Consider the following 19,009-nt stretch of genomic DNA (forward strand, 5'->3'; position numbering starts at 1 on the left):
ATATAAATTATATATTCAAATCACACCTAAATAATTATTTAACAATCACGTACCACTTTAGGATCAGTTTCATAAAAGACACCAGCTCCACCACTTGCGAAATTTACTCCATTAGTGAAATTAATACCAGGTTGTAAATATGGGGGGACGAACGGTTGACCGATCTTTGTTGCTGCATGTAATTATCCATTAGAAAATTTAAATCAACCCAAAAAACTTAACAACAATTTCGCAAAACGATTCATATTATATTTTCCAATGCTTACCGATGAAGTCAACAATGAGACGGCCATCGGTGAATCTCCCAGTAGGAAAGTGGAAGAAGGTTTCTCCATATGGCCAATAATTTGCTCTATCCGAAACGCTGAGATTGATATAGTTATCGTTTCCAGCATCAAAGATTGAATCTCCAAATATGAACATAGCAACATGTCTTTTTGGCTGTCTAGAGCGATCACATAGGGAGATTTCTGGGATGCGAAGGCTGGCAAGGAAATTGAGCAGAAGAAAATTGAAGGTTAATTTTGATGCAGCCATTACCTACCGTTCCCAATGTCGCTTCGCTCTTCCATTCCACTTATTCATAGAGGTCACACCATATTCTTGCATGTTGACAACTCTGATTTGGGCACTTTGGACACGTTACAGCAATTCAGACAATAAGACAAAGGCTAGTTAGGTGAATCTGTATGAATTTATACAATTGAAGGTATCGATATTTATTTATTTTTAAATAGATTTGAATTCTCAAAATTATACTAATTAAATGAAATTTAAAAGGATGGTAGGTGTAAGAAAACTTCCATGAGGTATTATTATTAATTAAATAACCTCTGTTTTTTATACTGATTTTCATTTATAATTGCATTTCAAATTTTAACTTGGTAGAAGTTAAGATAATTTATTTTGCATAAAAAATTTATTTTATAACCATTTTAATGAAATATATATTTTTTTAAAATTTATTTTTTATAAACTACGATTAAAAATGTTTTCTAAAAAATCATAAATATGAAGAGATGATGTCACAGAGGAGTGATTACAATTCGCATCCGCTGGTCAAAGAATTTCCTTTAAACAGGAAGTCGTCAAGGATCCTTCTTCGCATTTATTACCACGGAGTTCTTTCTTTAGTCTCATGGCTGGTGGGCAACCTCTTGGCCCTGCATTTAAAATAGCAAATTCCCTTGCTCCCACATTGAGCAATTCCTGTAAATGCGATAAAAAAAATTGAATTTTACACACAATAATTATAAATATACTAAATCTACTTGACCCAATTCAAGATTTAAGTTATAGATTAGACAAGTTGATCTAAATCAACAAAACATAATCTAATTTTATTTATAAAAAAATAATATTGACTCAAAAATAAATCAAGCAAAGCAAGTTTTATGAATTATTAAAACTCAGTTAATTAAGAGTTGCAGCAATTCAGATTGATAAACAAAGGGAGTAGCTGAATCTTCCCTTTCATTTCTTTCAAATGATGATCAACTGGTTATTCCATCATCTAAATTCCAACCAGTCAAAAGGTAATAAATCAAAGGCTAGTTAGTTGAATCTTTAGATTAGATAATGCCAAAGACGTTATTAACCTAATAGATTGTTAACTGAATATCTTTTTGAGTGCACTGTTGTGTTTTATATTAACAGATCAGTGTGTTTTATATATTTAAAAAAAAAATTATATTTAAAAAGATTAAAAATATGATCATAATATAATATTTTTAAGCTAGTTACGCGTGATGAGTTTAAACACATTTAAATTTAAAAAGCTATGTACCACACCCATCATCCCCAGGCTTTGTTATACAGTAAACTTAACTATAATTGCATCTAGCAAATTATTACATCCAACATCCTCGAACTCATCATCAATTAGCCATTCCACCATCTAAATTCTACCCAGTCAAAGGTAATAAGCCAAAGGCTAGTCAGTTGAATCTTTAGACTGGATAATGCCAAAGACATTATTATCCCAATAGATTCATAATTGATTTTTTTTTTTTTTATTGCAGTAAGTTTTATATTAATAGATTAGTGTGGTTTATATATGTTTTTTTTTTAATTCATGTCTAGCATATTAGAAATTTTCATTACAACATTTAATAGTTTTATTGATGAAATTTTTTCGTCAATGTGAGATTATCATTCCATCGGTAATTTTATTAATTAATTCATTGATGAAATGAATCATTTGGTATAACATTCCATCGGTAATTTTACTAATTAATTCATTGATGAAATGAATCATTTGGTATAACATTTGTCGCTAATTATATTGATAAAAAAAATGATGGTTTTACAGATAAAAAATATGTATGCTAAAAAAAATACCCATGGAAAATATGTCGACGGAATTATCCGTCGGCATATTTCCATCAATGATTGTGGTATATGTAGTTAAGTTTTTTCAACTCTCTAGAAAATACAAACGGACTGAGGCAGTCGGTATTTCTATTGGTAAATTACCGATGAAATTAGTTCTGTCGACATATTTTTATAAGTGATTGTGGCATATGCAGTTAAGTTTTTCCAACTCTTTGAAAAATACAAACGGACTGAGGCAATCGGTATTCCCATTGGTAAATCACCGATGAAATTAGTCTATTAGTGATTGTGGTATATGTAGTGATTTTTTTCAAACTCTCTAGAAAATATCAATAGATTGAGATTGTCAGTAACTCCATCTATAATATTTTTTAAAATTAAAATTATATAGAATAATTAAAAATAATAATAATTAAGCAAATCAAATTGTATAAAATCAAATTATGTAAAAATAAAATTGAATGATATAAAGTCCAAATATTCATTACAATTTTAGTTGTACAAATAAAAAATTAAACTAGAATAATGGCAGCGCTAAAGGAGGAGGAGGAAGTTGGTCGTTTCCAGGACCATATGACCAAAAATGAAGCACACGCGCATCACTCATTTGTGATTTTATGTCCATGACCATTTGGCATAGTTGTTTATAATCCGTCGAGAGTTGTTTTCTTTTTTTACATGAGTCGTATGTTGTTGTGAGATCACGAACTCCTAAAACTGAGTGCTCGATAATGATTGGAAGTTCCCAACGGTTGAGACACTACGGGTCGCCCACAAGTTTTCAGCCATAATATTTGAGAGTTCGTATACCTGATTTCTATCAGGTCCATCAAACATTCCTACCTCCATCAACAAATCTAGATCAAAATCCAGATAGGTTGAAGGATTGTCCTAATGTCTCTCCATCAACTTGCTATTATATTTCTCCCAAAAATTAAAAAAGAAACCATCAAATTCAATTCAAGAAAATAATAACTTACAAAAGAAAATAGTTGAACGAACATACCACGAAGTGTTTAGCGCGGTTGTCAACAAACTGTTGCACCCTCTTTTAACGATCTTCACTCTACACGTGTGTCTTCATAAAAAGCTTCATTGGACTCGACTCACATCCAAGAGATGTAGCCTACAAGAAAAAAAAATTACAAGTTAAATATATTTATAAATAACAATAAATTAATTAAAGATAAATGTTATTAAAATTAGTCTCACCATCCACTTCGCATGTGCAATGAACGAAACGGAGCTGCAGTATATATGGTAACCAAATCATGAATTTGCTGGTTTCAATTCTCAGCACTGGATTGTGAGCGTTGTGTAAATCACTTAAATGTCAAGTGCTATATATACTACATTCATATATCCTCTATAATGTATAATAACCTAAAATCCCTCCAAGCCACTATGTTATTCCAACTTGATAGAGTATTATCTCTAACTTTTTTTTTAGTTTTTTTAACGTTTTATATCAAAAGTCATGTTATTCCAACTTGGTAGAGCATTATCTCTAACTTTTTTTTAGTTTTTTTAATGCTTTATATCAAAAGTCATGCAACCTTTATAATACAAATGTATTTCATGTGAGTTAATGACAAATTAGATTTTAATATATAAACTTTTAAAAAATATCATATTATTTTTGAAGTTATCTAATTACAACATAATTCTCTAAGACCCTCTTTATAATATTATTATTTGCTCTATCTTACTTGAATTTGTTCTACGTATAAATAATTTATTAAAAATAAATTAATAGTTTCAATATAACATAAAAAATCGTTAAATTTTTTAAATTAACACTAATTTTAAATTTTTTAAACTATGTATCGGTATAAAATTTTTAATTAAGATATTTGAAAACCTAACTGCGAAACAATAAAATTACCAATAATTTTAAAAAAAATCAATGATTTTGAAAAAGCTCTACTCAGCTGTCTGGCGATGCTGGTTCAGTCCCTTTTTGTACCCATCAAATTTAGGTGTTTACCTTTCAACTCAGGTCTGGAAGATTCTTAACAGTTTAATGCAACTTCCAAACCAAGTTTTTAGCACACCAATAATACTGTTCTCGCAATTAAACTAGAAGAAACACGATGCTGATTTCAAAGTTTACATTTAATTTCACACCGAAAATTCAAGTGCAGCTCATGTTGCTGAGGATTACAACAGAGTTTGTTTATTTTCTATCAAGGAAGAAAAATCAGATTCAATCCATAAGAGAAATACTACTGCATCATTTGCAAGTGTCATTCTCCCAGACACTGTCCCAGGAACCACTTGGAGCTGGCTTTGGTCCTTCTATGTAAAGCGGGTTTGCATTGGTACCTTCTGGTCCTGGAAGAGGAAGTCTATGGGGACCATACGGGTGGGCCATTCTAGGCTTTGTTTTGATCCCTAGCAGCCTCAATACAAATCTAGCCACCTCTCCATACAACATACCAGAGCGATCGAAAAGCTGTCACAATTAACTTTTTAAATAACTTCTTGTATCAAAATACACGGAAATGATCGTTTTTTTTATTTTTAAAAAATTATTTTTGATATTAACACATCAAAATAATTTAAAAACACTAAAAACATATTAATTTAAAATAAATAAAAAATTAAAAAAATAATTTTTTTCAAAAATGTTTTTGAAATGCAGAAATAAACAAACTCTATATAATGCTGATTTGGACCACAGAAGATAGCTGTTCCTACAAGCTACAGTTCAAAGGATTTCCAAAGATTGGTGTCTCAAAACTTCAACACAAAGCAATTTGCTACGAAACACAAAGATAGAAGCCATCTAGCCATATCCCATTCTAATATAAAATGGGAATTAAAAATATGCATCCGCTCACGAACAAGGATGAAATTGCTTCCAAGTTTAATTTATTCCACAAAGTGTTTATGATCATCCTAACATCAACACCATTGCAGCTGGCAGCTTAAATTAATGAGAACTAGTTAATACTATCAAGTTGGATGACATAGGTTTGATCATGCATAATGATATTATGACGAAAGTAAAAAAGCAAGTGTTGAGAGCCAGACATGAGATAATATTTTATCTGACAATCACTTAACCAGCAAAAAACAAGGTGCAAGGAAAAAGATAGTGAGAATACCTGAAGAAGTGCAGTCATGAGCATGTGAAAAGCCTGTGTATTCTGGTCTATGAGAATCGATATGCGACCAAAAAAGTTCACCACGCCTTGCAACTGTCATCATAGAGAAAATGGTGATTTTCTAGAGAAGAATAATAAGGCAATTAAACTAATCAGATATGTTCCTAAGCAACTAATTTAACATGATTGCAATTTGAAAGGTGAAATTCTTCCGGCAAGTCACATGCATTGGGCCATTGGGTATCTAATTTGATATGATCTCTGCTCTTACCCAACAACATTAGACTTTAATAAACATTTAATTGGACCATGTCTATAAATAAATTACATTTATAACTCCAATCATTTCTTGAAACAGCATATGTAACTAATCAAAAGAAAACCATAGGTATTACCACTCGAAGAAATGAAATCCAAAACCCTGGTGGAGATGGAGGTGCACCAAAAGGATTATTAGGGTCTTGAGCTCCATAAGGACCACCCATGCCCATTCCATAACCACCCAATGGGCCTCCGAAACCACTATTATACATTCCACCACCATACATCCCAGAACCATAAAGTCCAGAATACCCTCCTCGATACATGTTGTTTCCATACAGCCCTCCACCATATGATGAACCATACATTCCTGACCCATATCCAGAATTATAATTCAGAGTGGAATTATAACCTGAAACAGGTTAGGAGAAAAAAGGTTAAACAAGATTCAACTATCACAACAAAGAGCAAAACTTTATATTGCTAATAAAAATCTCTACTCGCCTCCATAGCTGCTCATGCTATAATTCTGCTCCCAAGGCCTTGAAGGAAGAGGCCTACCAACAGCATTTGTGTTTGCGGCACTACCTGAGCTTTGAACAATTTCTCCGGGCCTTGCAGTTCCTGAAGCCTCAACGACATCACTTGTGCTGCCAGCTGATGGTGGTTTAAAAGGTGTAGCACCAGAAGAACCACCAGCTTGCTCCCAGGGTTTCGGGGGAGGATTGTTAGCTGCAAAATGGAACCACATAGTTACATCACAGAAATTTTACAGGGTAAAGCAACTAAAAATTAAATAGCATCTAAAGAGTGAACGATGTCAAAAAAGAATGCACGCAGAGAAGATAAGTGACATGATTTTTACATAGGTAAGAAAAGGCATCTTGGCAGATCAGTACAGCTCGAGAGTCATTTTTCAGCATAACAAGTTTGCAAAATAGATTACAGCAAGTTGAGAGATTCGAAAATGATGCAAAAAGAAGATGAGAAAATGAAATTTATCACAAGTCAATGCAACAAAGAAAACGAAGAAATTATTAGGCATATAAAAAGCTAAACACCATGTTTCCTAAGCATCTTTCAGAAAGACCTCAAGCACAGCTTATAATCAGAACAAATTTCCACATGATTACACCTTAAACTTCTATTGACTCCACAAAGTAGAACCTTTTTACCTTTCACAAGTTCAACTCATAATCACAACACCAACTTCGAAGAAATGCTATTTCTTTATCAAAGACAAAAATCCCATGAAAAAAGTTCACAAATTTATATTCTAAAAAGACCTTCAAACTGTAATTATTTTTTAATAAAACTAAACCCACTATTCCTTTATCAAATACAAAAAACCCATTTCTTCTCCTTTCTCTTTTCCATCTTTCTTACCAACCAAACACAACCCATAAATATAATTTTAAAAAACCCATAAAGATCCCATCTTTGAAACTAAGAAAAAGCTCCCATGATCCCTTGATTAATACTACACAAAACCCATAAATCAGTCCTCTTTCCTTCAACTAAAAAGATCATCTCGAGATAGAAATAAATAAAGACATACAAATTAAAATTAATTAAGAGAACCTGATGGCTGTGGGTTGGATGCCATGCGAGTTGCAGAGAAAAGGCATCAGTTATTGCAATGAGAGAACAGAGATTTACTGCAGAACTAGGAAAACAGTCTTGTATGAATATATATATATATATCTTAATTTTATTCTTTTTTTATTTTATTTTGTGATTGTTGCTATTACAGTATCCGCGCTCTGAAGGGTCCAGTTGTGCTTGTTTGTAATTTTGCTGTTGCTGACATGGATTTTTCCTTTCTTTAATGGCTCGTTGACTAACCAGTAGTTTGAGAGGAAAAACTGAAGCAACTTCTCCTCCCCTCTTTCACCCCTCTTTTTTTATATATAGTTACAGGAACCATATTTTTAAAAACCAACAGGCAACCCGTTATTGATTAACTTGATGGGATCAAGTTTTAAAAAAAAAAAAAAAATAAGTCAGACTAGGTTTCCGATTAACAAAGCAAAACCTAATTAAAAAATCAATTGCAATATATTAATTATATAAAAATAAAATTTTTTTGATTTATAAAAAAAATAAAATTAGAATGAACTCAATCAATCTATAATTTAGATTTTGAACTTGATTAATTATCGGACTAAATTTAAAAAATCTAACAAAAAAGGTTAAAAATACCAAATTAGATAAATTAACTCAAATATTTTAAAATGTTATTATAGAAAAAATAAAAATAAAAAGAGGTTTTTCAAAGGACTTGGTCGAACCAATTCTTGGATTAGCGAATTACGGAATTGACCTTTTAGGCAGACTGAAATTTATAGCCCATTTTTTCATTTGGAATGAAATATATTGTAGAGAGTTAATAAGAATTTTATTTAAATAAATTTGAAAGAGGATTTGAATCCTTGCAGCCATGTTAAGAGCACGAGTCTTAATCACCGGACCAACTCTTCGAATTCTTAAATATTTCGAGATTTACCAAATCACAATCCGTAGAGTTATAAAATAGAACAATATAACTAAAGTCAATAACGTACTCTTGATCCACGCTTAACCGAATTAACTATATTCAGACATCAAAAGCAGTTGCCCTGTGAAAACGCTTGCTTGCTTGCTTGCTCAAAGAGGTCCATAGATTTTGTTAATCTTTTTCAAGTTTCTTGATTATCTAAGTAGTTCACATACCAAGGAGGATTGCAGGAGCGTGCGTTTGTGCTTATCTGTCTGTGATACTGTCATGACAAACAAGGAAGTTTGACAGCCAAAAGTAGAAAGAAATGTCGTGAAACTTGAACATTTTCCATTTTCATAAATTGAGATGTAAAACCCTACACAATCTACTCGGTTTAAGGGCACTACAGTACATAACATAAGAACACAGTTCCCCGATTATGTTTCTGCAACTAAACATCTTTTGCCACTTCTAGCATATACAGCATTATACATTAACATCAACTATGTCATACAAAATCATCTCTCTTTTTCCTAACTTTTCTCCCCCACTCTTTCTTTTATGGAATTCTGACAACCAATCATACAACTATATTTCTGCACCGGGAATGTTCGGTTGTACTGTATTGGAGTCCAATTTGTGATTGGTTCTGCAAATACTTTGAAAGAAAGAAGTGCAGATGAATTATGGCAAGTACATACTCCCCATTTCAACCAAAAAGACACGAGCTAGACTCATAGATTGCCCGTGTCACCCATGTGTTCGGAGCTTCCCGTCAAAAAGCAATTGCTGCTGTCTGAGCTTCCCATAGCAAAAGGCGTGTCACGAACAAGGAACTTCACACTACGAGTCCCAACATATTCCATTATCTCCAGACACTCCAGCAAGTCAGAGTCGCTCACCAACAATACCCACTCCTCTTCGTCATCTAGATACTTGAGCTGGAATGTTCCAGTTTGCAATTTGAACCTCTTTGATACTTCTTCGTAGAGTTGGAGACATCCTGCTGCTGATGGATCAAATTTGAATCGTATTATATCTTCTCTGTACCTGGCTTTTACAGTAATTTTTAAATCACCATCACCAAAACTAGTTCTCTCTTTTGAATGCTTCCTCTCCTCGAAGCTCGGAGAGCTTGATATGCTGCCATGCATAATTGAACCAGAGCTGTTTGATGAGTCAGTCATGCTTGAACAAGTAGGCTGGTTGCGCTCTACATTTCCATCATCACCCTCCATTTTGGTATCCATCTCCTCAGCAGCAAAAAAGGGGAGTGAGCTTCGAGGCACAATGCAGGAGTCCGAGTTCTCTAGTATAATACCGCCATTTTTCATGCCCCCTATGTTGCCTGCTTTTGCAAAAGAACCTGGGAGGTCATTCTCGAGACAAGCCCAAGGTCCAGAGCCAAAGCTAGTCTGTTCACATAATCCTGCATCTATTGCAACTGACTTGGAATCTGCACTGCAATCAATCACATGAACACTACAGTCCTTTAACTCCCCCCCGCTAACTATGCAGCATTCATCCTCTTCAACTTTAACAGTAGAATTATTTCCATCAGTACAAGAAGCCGGAAGTACAGAAACTACATCGTGGTTAGCTGGTTCGGAATTTCCTTTGGATAGGTTTTTTGCTTGAAACACAAAACCATTTTGATGATCAAATTCTTGATTCACGGAGCCCCCTGCTACAAAACCACCTGTGGTTGGATCAAATTTCAGCCCTCCTTCCACCCCCTGAACAGAGTCAAGCACAGTCTGTATTTTTCTTAATGAACGGTTCACCTTGTTTATCTTTCGGGATGGCCATCTGGATATTCCATGTTGTCTGCAAATTCTCTTCAGTGTTGTGGGGCAAACTACACAGAAATTTAAAGGTTAACCACAAATTATTCTAAAAGGAGGCAAAAATGCTATCTTGTTTTCAAAGGATATGTTGACAGAGGGCATAGAGAATAGTTAAACAAGGAAACAACCAACAGTACATCCCAAGTTACTAGTTCCACCAATACCAGGAATAAAAGAACCTTGGTTGATGAAGCTAAATGATCCAAACAAAAATTTCAACAATTCATAAGAAATGGAAGAACAACATTTTCATGAGTCAAATGAAAAATCCTCCAGAAAGCTTAGATATTTAAAGTCTGATTTCATAAGTATATACATGGCATGGAGCTCACCACCAATGCTTTTGGCAGCATCCTTGAGACTTCCAGAAAAGTATTGCTGAAGAACGCTCAAGCTCACAGTTTTCTCCGCTGTGCTTCTCTTTTTCTCCACCTGTCTTCTAAATCCACTCGTCGTCTATGCAAAATATATATATAAATGAAAAACAAATTCCGTTCAATACAATAAGCATGTTCTTTCTACTTTTGGGAAGCTAATTCACCAAAGGGACAGAAATACATCTCAAGGAAGTTACCTGTGCGTTAGAGCTATTTGATCCTATTTTATCATTTTTTGAACTACACACATTAAGAGGCAGATTGGCAGCCGAGTTCAAGTTTCCTTCTGATAATGCAGTTTGAGAGCTTCCATTTAATATGGAAATTGGTTGGAAGCTTGGCAGTGCTTCCTTTGGCAACCCAACTTCAGAACATTCCTGTCCAACAAATTCTGTATCTGAAACTGTTCTCAAACTCTTACAAATTCTCTGCATGGTACCTGAGAGGTTGTTCAACAGGAGTTGCTGGTCTGAACTCTCCTTTATATTTACAGGGAGAAAGAGCTCTAAAATATAATCATCATCACCAGTGTAGGTGCTTCTTAGCCTGATTGCAACTGCAGCATTTAGACCATACTTGCGTGCATGATGAACAAGTGGATACTCAGTTATATCATATGTCTTCACATCAGGGAAGAAGAAGGGATGATTTGATTGCACTGCTTTTCCAGCTATACCTTGCCCTTCCTCAATATAATGTTCAGCACACGCATGCACAAAACCTTGCATCTCTCTGTCATTCACATAGCAAGCTGTACCTTCAATGCACAAGACACATTTACCACTTGACCTTGAATTGGCTTCCCTAACACGCACTTTTATGATTTCATCAACAGCTTCCTCAGTATAATTGCAAGGCATCCATGTAAGAGCCAGTGGCAATCTATGTGCATGGCATACAGCTCGTAGAACATCGGCTATTTCAGACAAGGCAGCTCTTTTGTTGCTTGAGAGACACTGAAAAATAATGATTTCCGTTAGACAAAGACAAAGTGCTGATTGAAAGTGTTCAGAGCTAGGCCTTCTCATTGTTTACTCTTATTTATTTCATTATCAAATTGCAGGCTTGTGTTTTGCACCCTTTCCATTTCGTGTGAATGCTAGAACTATCCAACAAAAAGAAAAAGGAAGTTGCAGATAAATACCTGAGGAAGAAGTCGAGGAGGTGGAGTGCTCCTTAAGTTCACAGCCTGCAAAAAGTCAAGTCAAGAATTAACAGTGCCATCCAGCATATATTTTCACATAAAGTTTGGATTCTGATTCAGATGGTTGTCACATGAAACAACTGGCAAGCTTTAATCATCGATTCATAAATTTCAAGATGCAAAAATTGTCCAAGTGATAAAAGTAAAGAACTTTTAAAACTAATATGCTTCAATAAAACCAAAAGGTGTAGACTTCCATACACTAAACTCGCTTGTATCAGTAGTTGTTTTAGTGATAGAAACACAAAAACCAGGACATTAAACATATATTCCCATCATATGCAACAATTTTGCTTGTCATCCTTAAATGATGCAGAATATTGACAACAAATTAATTCCTAGATGATAAATCGAATGTTCTTGATCAAAATGCAGCAAATTATAGTTCTAAAACATAATAGCAAGAAAAAAGAACTTTTTGTTATCAACAACATACCAAGTACTTACAGGCTGGACTCCCATCCAAAGAAATGGAAGAAGCAGAACAAGAGGTTTCAAAAGGGAGGAACTTATTCATGAACAACAATTTGTTCTCACTTGGAGCAAACAATTTCTTCCCTCCCTCTCCTTTACAGGGTTTTTAAATGGAAAACAGGTTGCTAGGCAAGATACATAATTTATCATTGAAATTGCGCAACACAGACTGATTTAAATGGGAACAAAAGCTTTTTTACCAGAATATATAGTAAAATGAAACTAACCTCAAGCGCATCACAGACATTTTCCATCTCTGAATCAAAATCTGGTTTCTCCTTAACAGTGACAAGTTCCAGAACAGCACAGCAGGACATCTCATCAGGATCAAAGATCGGTAATGCAAAAGAGCCCCGGACTTCATGATCAACTGCATGCTTTGCCCGCAAGTATTCGGCCTTGCGATAATATCTTACATTTGAAGTCCACTCTGGAACTTTGGAAATGAATACACGACCAGGAAGTCCTAGAGGCACACCAGGCTTCACTTCTGCAGAGAAAGTAAATGTTCTAGACACTTCTCGGAACCCTGCAAGCATTTGATCAAGCAAGTATGGTTGCTCTGAAGTGCTCAAAATATATTGATCCGCACTCCTTATGGGAACCCATACTTGTGCCAAAATACCCCCTCCATATGAAACCTTCAACAGGGATAATGCCCTTAGCATCCTCTCATCTAGTGAAGGCCCAACTGGCTGTGACATAATATAATACGTTGTGTTTGGGAAATGGTTTTGCTGACCGACTCCATTACCATGTTTTGCACCCAAATCATCAGCATCAATTGAATCTGAGGGATAACCACAATGGGAATTTGTTTGCTGAAGCATCACTTTATCTCCACCATTGTAAGAAGTCCCAGCAGCATTTATTGTTTCCTGTATTGAAGCAGAATTTTGTTCTGCAAAACTTCCTGCATCAAAGGATGGATAGGATGTCGAAGGAAAAGATGGCGTTCCATAGGGGGCAAGCATTTGATCCATAGCTGATGAGTTGTTGCACCATCCAGCATACATATCAAAATTCATAAGCTCTGAAAAACTGTTGAATGGGTCCTCAAAAAATGAATTCCTTGGAGCGCCACCGAAAGTTGTGACAGTATCCATCTGAGCTCTTGGTGAAGCCCAATAACCCATCCCCTTTTCTTTTGACGAGAAGGAGTTCTCCATTTTTTATACAACTAACCAAAATATACTCCTAATAACCTCACCCCTCTTTTGAGTCAGAGCAACATCCAAAGGAACTCAATTCTTCCTCCCTTAATAACTTCCTTAACGTGCACATTACTAATTAAACTCCACCTTCAAATCCATCAAAGTTCCACTCTTCTACCCTCTAAACAAACAACTCAATTTCCTCTCTTTAACCTTCTTTGTTTTTCATTTGAACAACTAAAACCAACTCAATTGCACTTAAAAAACCAACCTTTCACGTCTTTCAATTGCAATTACCCACAAAGCCAAATCTCACTTCCTTTCAATCCTGTATATATATAGTAGCACAAGCCAATAAATCAAGATATATCAGCTTACAGCAACCACCAAACACACATAACTACATTTAGAGTCTAATTAATACATCACTACCGCCTTTCTATAAATAGCAACCAAAATCTAATAACATGACATCTAAAATTTTTGCAATATCCAAAGCCTCCGAGCTTCACTGCAACATAAGTCCACACTCCACAATCAAAAATAACTCACAAAATCCACCTCCAAATTCTTCTTCTTTATATATATAAGCACATAAATATAGCTAAACATAAGTAAAGATTGTGTCTTTTTTTACCCATGTGCATAAAGCTTGAGTCTTTTTTATCCGGGGCTGCTTAGAAATGGTCAAAAAGACTCTGGATAATTGAATTCAATGTAAATGAACTAAAATGAAACACGACCACAAACAAAACATCAACCTTGACCACAAAAAGAAACAAAATTGTCAAAACAACAAACACTTACAAATCCAATCTCCTCGAAACTTTGCAATTTGTTTCAGTAAAGATGCCAAGGTAGAGAGTCAAGTCTGTGAGAGAGAGAGAGAGAGAGAGAGAATGCTGTGTATGAATAATTACTAAAAGGAGAAACCCTATAGAGGCGGTAACTACCAGATTTATTATTTGTTTTTGGGGGGTTGGATTTTTCTATACAAAAGACCTTGGGTTGCTAAAAACGGCAAGGTTGGTTATCTTTAATATACTTTTTGTTTTTTCGTTGGAGGAGTTTACAACAACGAACCTGGATTTTTTTAATAATTACACTGTTTCATGTTAAAATTTTGAAAATGACTAAGGTAGTGAATCTGAATTTGTTTTTTTTTTTTTTATCAGAAGGTGATATTCTCATCCAGCTTTTATGAATGGAGATTAAGATTTGATTTGATCTTCATGCGTTCATGTCAAATCAACTTTTTTTATATAATGTTTTATGTTATATATATGTGATAAAGAATTTATTTTAAACAAAATATGCTGTTTTACTATTCAAATTATGCTAAAATGACTATGGTGTTTCACTTTTCATATAATTATTAAAACAGGGAGTGAAGATGATGGCGCTTCAGTTTTTAAAAAAATTATTTTTTTTTAATTTACCTTTAGTTTCATCGTTTTTATGTTTTTTTATATAAAAAAATTATAATTTTTTTAATTTAATTATTCAATATTAGATTTGTATTAAATTTTTATATTTTTTTTTCAGTTTCATTCTTCAATATTTTATTTATTTTAAATTAGTTTTTATAATTTATTTTGATTTAATTTCTATAAAAATTTTATAATCTTAAGCAAACATCATAATATTTGGTAAAAGTAGTGTTTTTAGTAAATTTATCAAAACATGTGGAATTTATAACTTAAATTGTAGATTTAACAGTTAAATTGTGAAATATAAATCAATATAATAAGTCGTTATTTAATATTTTAAAAAATAATGTTATCTTGAAAATGCAAACCATGTTTTTTGTTTATCATTTAAATTATCTTTGAAATCATCAAGTTAATTTGATTATGTTAAGATAATTTTCACACGACTAAACAACTAGTTAAATTAAAAGATTCTAATGTTAATTTACTTGATAAGTTTAATAATAATATCAAATAATTTTTTGTGATCTAAATATTTTTATATGTTTTTTAAAAAATATTGATACAACTCTTAGTATAAGCTTATAAACCAGTTTGGGCTATCTGTATACATACATGATAGATTTCACATTTTAGCATAATCTCTTTTTTCTTCACTTAAAACCATAAATCTAACAATTATTCACTCGAAGTAATCATTTCTCTTGTGTGAAGTGATAAAGGAGGGAGGAAGATCATGTCACTTAAACACAACGCTTCAAAATAGGCATTATTGTAATTAATCAAATTTATGAGCAATTGATTTATTCATCTTATTAAAATAAGGGTTTGATTGTTCTTAAGTTTTTTTTTTATCCAAGAAATCAGGATTTTTTTTTAATTTCTCGAGGAGAAACTACAATACCAATGCAAGTTGTTGATTGTTTAAAAACCCAAAATATCATTGAATTTTTGTTGATAATTTAATAATGATAAAATCTTTGAACATGTCCAGTTTGAAGTAAACAAGTAAGATAGGATACACTTTTCCCTCCTTTCATTTATGGAGAATGCACTTTGATGATTTGAAGACAATGACCCTTTGATTTGGACTCATAGATCTTACCTCCTCACCTCTCTTACGACAAATAACACCATTGATTATTTGAAGAAACCAAGAACAACATAAAACAAGCAAAGAACCCTAATTTTTCAAAAAAAATCATATACTCGTGGGTTTTTCAAAAAAATTCATGTACTCGTGGGGGGTATATAAAGTACTTGAGATATTTCGATAATAAATAAAATTTAATATTATAAAATATAATTTTTTTGTTATATTTAAGTGAAAGTATTGAAAGAACAAGTTGCCACTAAACCAAATTGTCAACTTTTTGATCAGTCTGAAGTCAAAAGCCCAGCTATTAATTAAGATACCATTGGCATAACTTTGCAAGGCAAAGAAGTATTCCTTCTTTCTCTGAAATTTAATTTTATCCTGAGAAGTCTTTTCACAAGGTGGAGATTTGTAAAAGAAAAGGACAGTTTTTTTTTTTCAGACCATAGAAAGTAAAGCTGATCAATTACAATTTGCAGGTATAAAGGAAATTCAAATGTGGGTGATGGGATGGTGTTTTCTAGGGTATACTTCATTATTACCCCCACTGATTACTTGAGTTGCACATCAATCCCTAGAATGTATGATTTGTCAACGTTAATTTTGCAGTTTCCTAAAATTTCTGGTGTTTCCCCTAATTGATTTTATGTCGGGCTCGTGTTTAAAAAAATAATATTTTTTTATTATTTTAATATGCTTATGTTGAAAATAAATTTTAAAAATTAAAAAATATATATATTATTTTGAAGTATTCTCAAGTAAAAAAAACTTAAAAAATAATAACTACCATAATGTCAAACATTATCTTGAAGAAAGCTAGAAAAACTCTTTTTTTTTCTTCCACTCCTTTTGTTCTTCTCATATTTGATATTTTTAATTTTTTATACATATTATAATATTTTATAAAAATACCTAAAAGATAGTAAATAAAAATCCAAAATTTAAACTTATTATCAAATCTTATCAGCTATTTCATGATAATGATCAAAATTGAAACTTTTGGGAATTATAATCAAAGAATAACAACTCATATTTACTTCGAGGAGAGAGGGAGAGATATAAGGAGGAGGGAGAAATATACGAGAAGAAATTAAAAACAAATATTTTTATCTTGTGTAAAAATATTTTTATAATTTTTGGTGGGTTTAATATTTTTTTTTTCCATCATCTAACTATCTCTTTTTAAAGAACCAAGCACGCACCAAACATTAATAAAGTAAAAGATTCATGCGTAGGGATGAGCTTGGATGTTCAAATATATATGTTGTAGAACTTAAGTGTGAGAGATCCTCACCTCTTAGCTTGTTGGCTAGTTAGGGTCAAGTAAGTGAGCGAGGATCGATTTGATTGGCTTGGTTGGATTTGTCTTGATATTCCTTGCAATCACTTATTGTTATCTTCTCTAGATTGCACCATGAATCTTAAGGGCAATATTAAGAAAATCAAATCATAAGGATTGAGACAAAGCATTGTTGAGCACAGAGGGATGAAAGTATAGTTTTCCTTTCTCTGCAATTATGTGAACGGTTCATCTCCCCCATGGAAAGATGCCAGAAAAGGGGCTGAAAATGACGTGATACCACTGGCATAGATTCTCAAAATAAAGTCAGGAAGAAAACAAAAGAGAAGGGCCACGCAAATAATAATGATTCTTGACCAAAAAGCTCCGAGATTGATTCTTCGATGATGATGCAAGCCTCGAAAAGGGGCTTCGGAAGGGGTGATACAGTGCTTGAGCACTACAAGAATGTCGAGGGGACTTTAATATTAAGAAATGATGGGCTGCTGATAGAATCCTGAACCACGAGGAAAGTAAAAGATGGGATTAGATTCCAATCCCCTCTATGATTCTGCTAACTGTTGATGTTTTCCGCCAGCAAAGGCAGACCTATCATGTTAGAGGGTGCTGCTTCTTGATTTTGCAATAAGCTCCAGGGCAGCTGTATCATTAAAATATATACAGGAAAGGAAAGATTTTTTATATATTTTAGAACGTTAATAAAATACTAAATAAGTGGTAGGTACTCCTCCACTCTCATGTTCCTTAACTTAGATTTTAGGTTTGAATTAAGTCATTTACTTTTATTTTATTTTCAAAAGTAATTTTAAGTTTCAGTCTTAAGGTAAAGTTATGGGCGATCCTATATGTATAAGTGTTCTTCACGAGGTATTGAAAAAACTAAAGGAATCATTAAATTATTGTGATTGCAAATTCATTATATTATGGATCCAAACACTATAATGATAATTTTATTCTTTGGTAAGATTTTTTTTTTATATAAGTTTCATTAATTATTATCAAATTAATTAATAATAACTTATTTTTTTATATTTTTAAAACATAATTAAATAATTAAATTACCTTTAAAATAAAATTTTATTTCACTCGCTTCTGGGCTTTTTTAAAAATATTCATCTTTTCAAATCACATTAAAATGACTAAATTATTCTTAAAAATAAAAATTCTTTAACTAGTTTTCAAGGAATTTCTTGTATTTTTATCATGGTTTTTTCCAATTATAATCAAGTTGATTTTGGAGCAATTTAGTATTTTAATAAATATAACATGTTATTGCTTTTCAGTTAATTTTTCACTAATTTTAAAGATAATCTAAGTTATCTTGAGTTTTTTATTTGTTATTTTTTGTTAAATTTATTTTTTTAAAGAGATTTTATTTTAGAATTAAATTAAATTAATTAATTAAATATAAACATGAAAGGCTTAATTCATGATATTTTATTTAATTTTCTTTTTAAGTCAATGGTCAAGTGTCACATGTGGTCTTTTTAATGTTATTTTGTAACCTTTTAAGGTAGTATTTGAATTGACTCAGTGAACTTTTTCTGGTTATAGGTTGTGTCTATAATCAAATGATGATGAGTTCTTGATAAAGTTTTTTTTTTTATTTTCATTATGAGTATGATAATAACTTATTTTTATAGTTAATTATTATTAATTTTTTTTTTTATGTACTAATTTTTATATTATAAAATTAATTGAACCCTTGAGTTTAAAATTTATTTTAAAAAAACACTATTATCAACTGAATATTTTTTTATATTAAAAAAACTGTACAAACTGCAGGTGTAATCTGGACCACATACCAATCTAGTTAAAAGTGAGTAAAATATTTATTTAATTTAAAAGTTTTATGTTCAAGTCACGTCACTATTTTTTTTAATACAATATATTTATTTCTAATTGGTCTCAATCAAAGCTCTAGCGTATTTTCAAATATATGT

General features: G+C 32.4%; 3 protein-coding genes across 6 annotated transcripts in view; all 3 read right to left on the bottom strand.

The window, feature by feature from the left end:
* Positions 1-567, bottom strand: part of LOC105142004 (GDSL esterase/lipase 4-like) — a 2,509-nt gene extending 1,942 nt beyond the window's left edge. Inside the window, exons 1-2 of the mRNA XM_011049438.1 lie at positions 267-567; positions 54-172 (exon numbers count right to left, since the gene is read on the bottom strand). Of these exons, the coding sequence (XP_011047740.1) occupies positions 54-172; positions 267-537 (390 nt within the window). The 5' untranslated portion in view covers positions 538-567. The remainder of the gene's footprint in view (positions 1-53; positions 173-266) is intronic.
* A 3,864-nt stretch (positions 568-4,431) lies between these two features.
* LOC105141996 (peroxisomal membrane protein 13-like) lies at positions 4,432-7,397 on the bottom strand. Of its 2 annotated transcripts, XM_011049430.1 has the most exons (6): positions 7,287-7,397; positions 6,210-6,437; positions 5,840-6,117; positions 5,445-5,537; positions 5,003-5,037; positions 4,743-4,814 (listed from the first exon to the last, which is right to left on the bottom strand). In XM_011049430.1, exons 1-6 carry the CDS (start codon positions 7,309-7,311, stop codon positions 4,799-4,801), a joined length of 675 nt encoding a protein of 224 aa, XP_011047732.1. In that variant the 5' UTR covers positions 7,312-7,397; the 3' UTR covers positions 4,743-4,798. The 2 variants fall into 2 exon arrangements, with proteins under 2 accessions (XP_011047730.1, XP_011047732.1); XM_011049428.1 differs by lacking the exon at positions 5,003-5,037 and having other exon boundaries at positions 4,432-4,789; positions 7,287-7,396.
* A 1,113-nt stretch (positions 7,398-8,510) lies between these two features.
* Positions 8,511-14,216, bottom strand: LOC105141997 (protein NLP8-like). Of its 3 annotated transcripts, none has more exons than XM_011049433.1 (6): positions 14,048-14,216; positions 12,314-13,568; positions 11,553-11,597; positions 10,606-11,364; positions 10,364-10,487; positions 8,511-10,042 (listed from the first exon to the last, which is right to left on the bottom strand). In XM_011049433.1, the coding sequence occupies exons 2-6, from the start codon at positions 13,253-13,255 to the stop codon at positions 8,919-8,921; spliced, it is 2,994 nt and encodes a 997-aa protein (XP_011047735.1). In that variant the 5' UTR covers positions 13,256-13,568; positions 14,048-14,216; the 3' UTR covers positions 8,511-8,918. The 3 variants fall into 3 exon arrangements, with proteins under 3 accessions (XP_011047735.1, XP_011047734.1, XP_011047733.1); XM_011049432.1 differs by having other exon boundaries at positions 12,314-13,751; XM_011049431.1 differs by having other exon boundaries at positions 12,314-14,216.
* Positions 14,217-19,009: the final 4,793 nt, after the last annotated feature.

The sequence above is a fragment of the Populus euphratica genome, unplaced genomic scaffold (assembly GCF_000495115.2).
Source record: "Populus euphratica unplaced genomic scaffold, PopEup_1.0 scaffold197.1, whole genome shotgun sequence".
Taxonomy (NCBI): Eukaryota; Viridiplantae; Streptophyta; class Magnoliopsida; order Malpighiales; family Salicaceae; genus Populus; species Populus euphratica.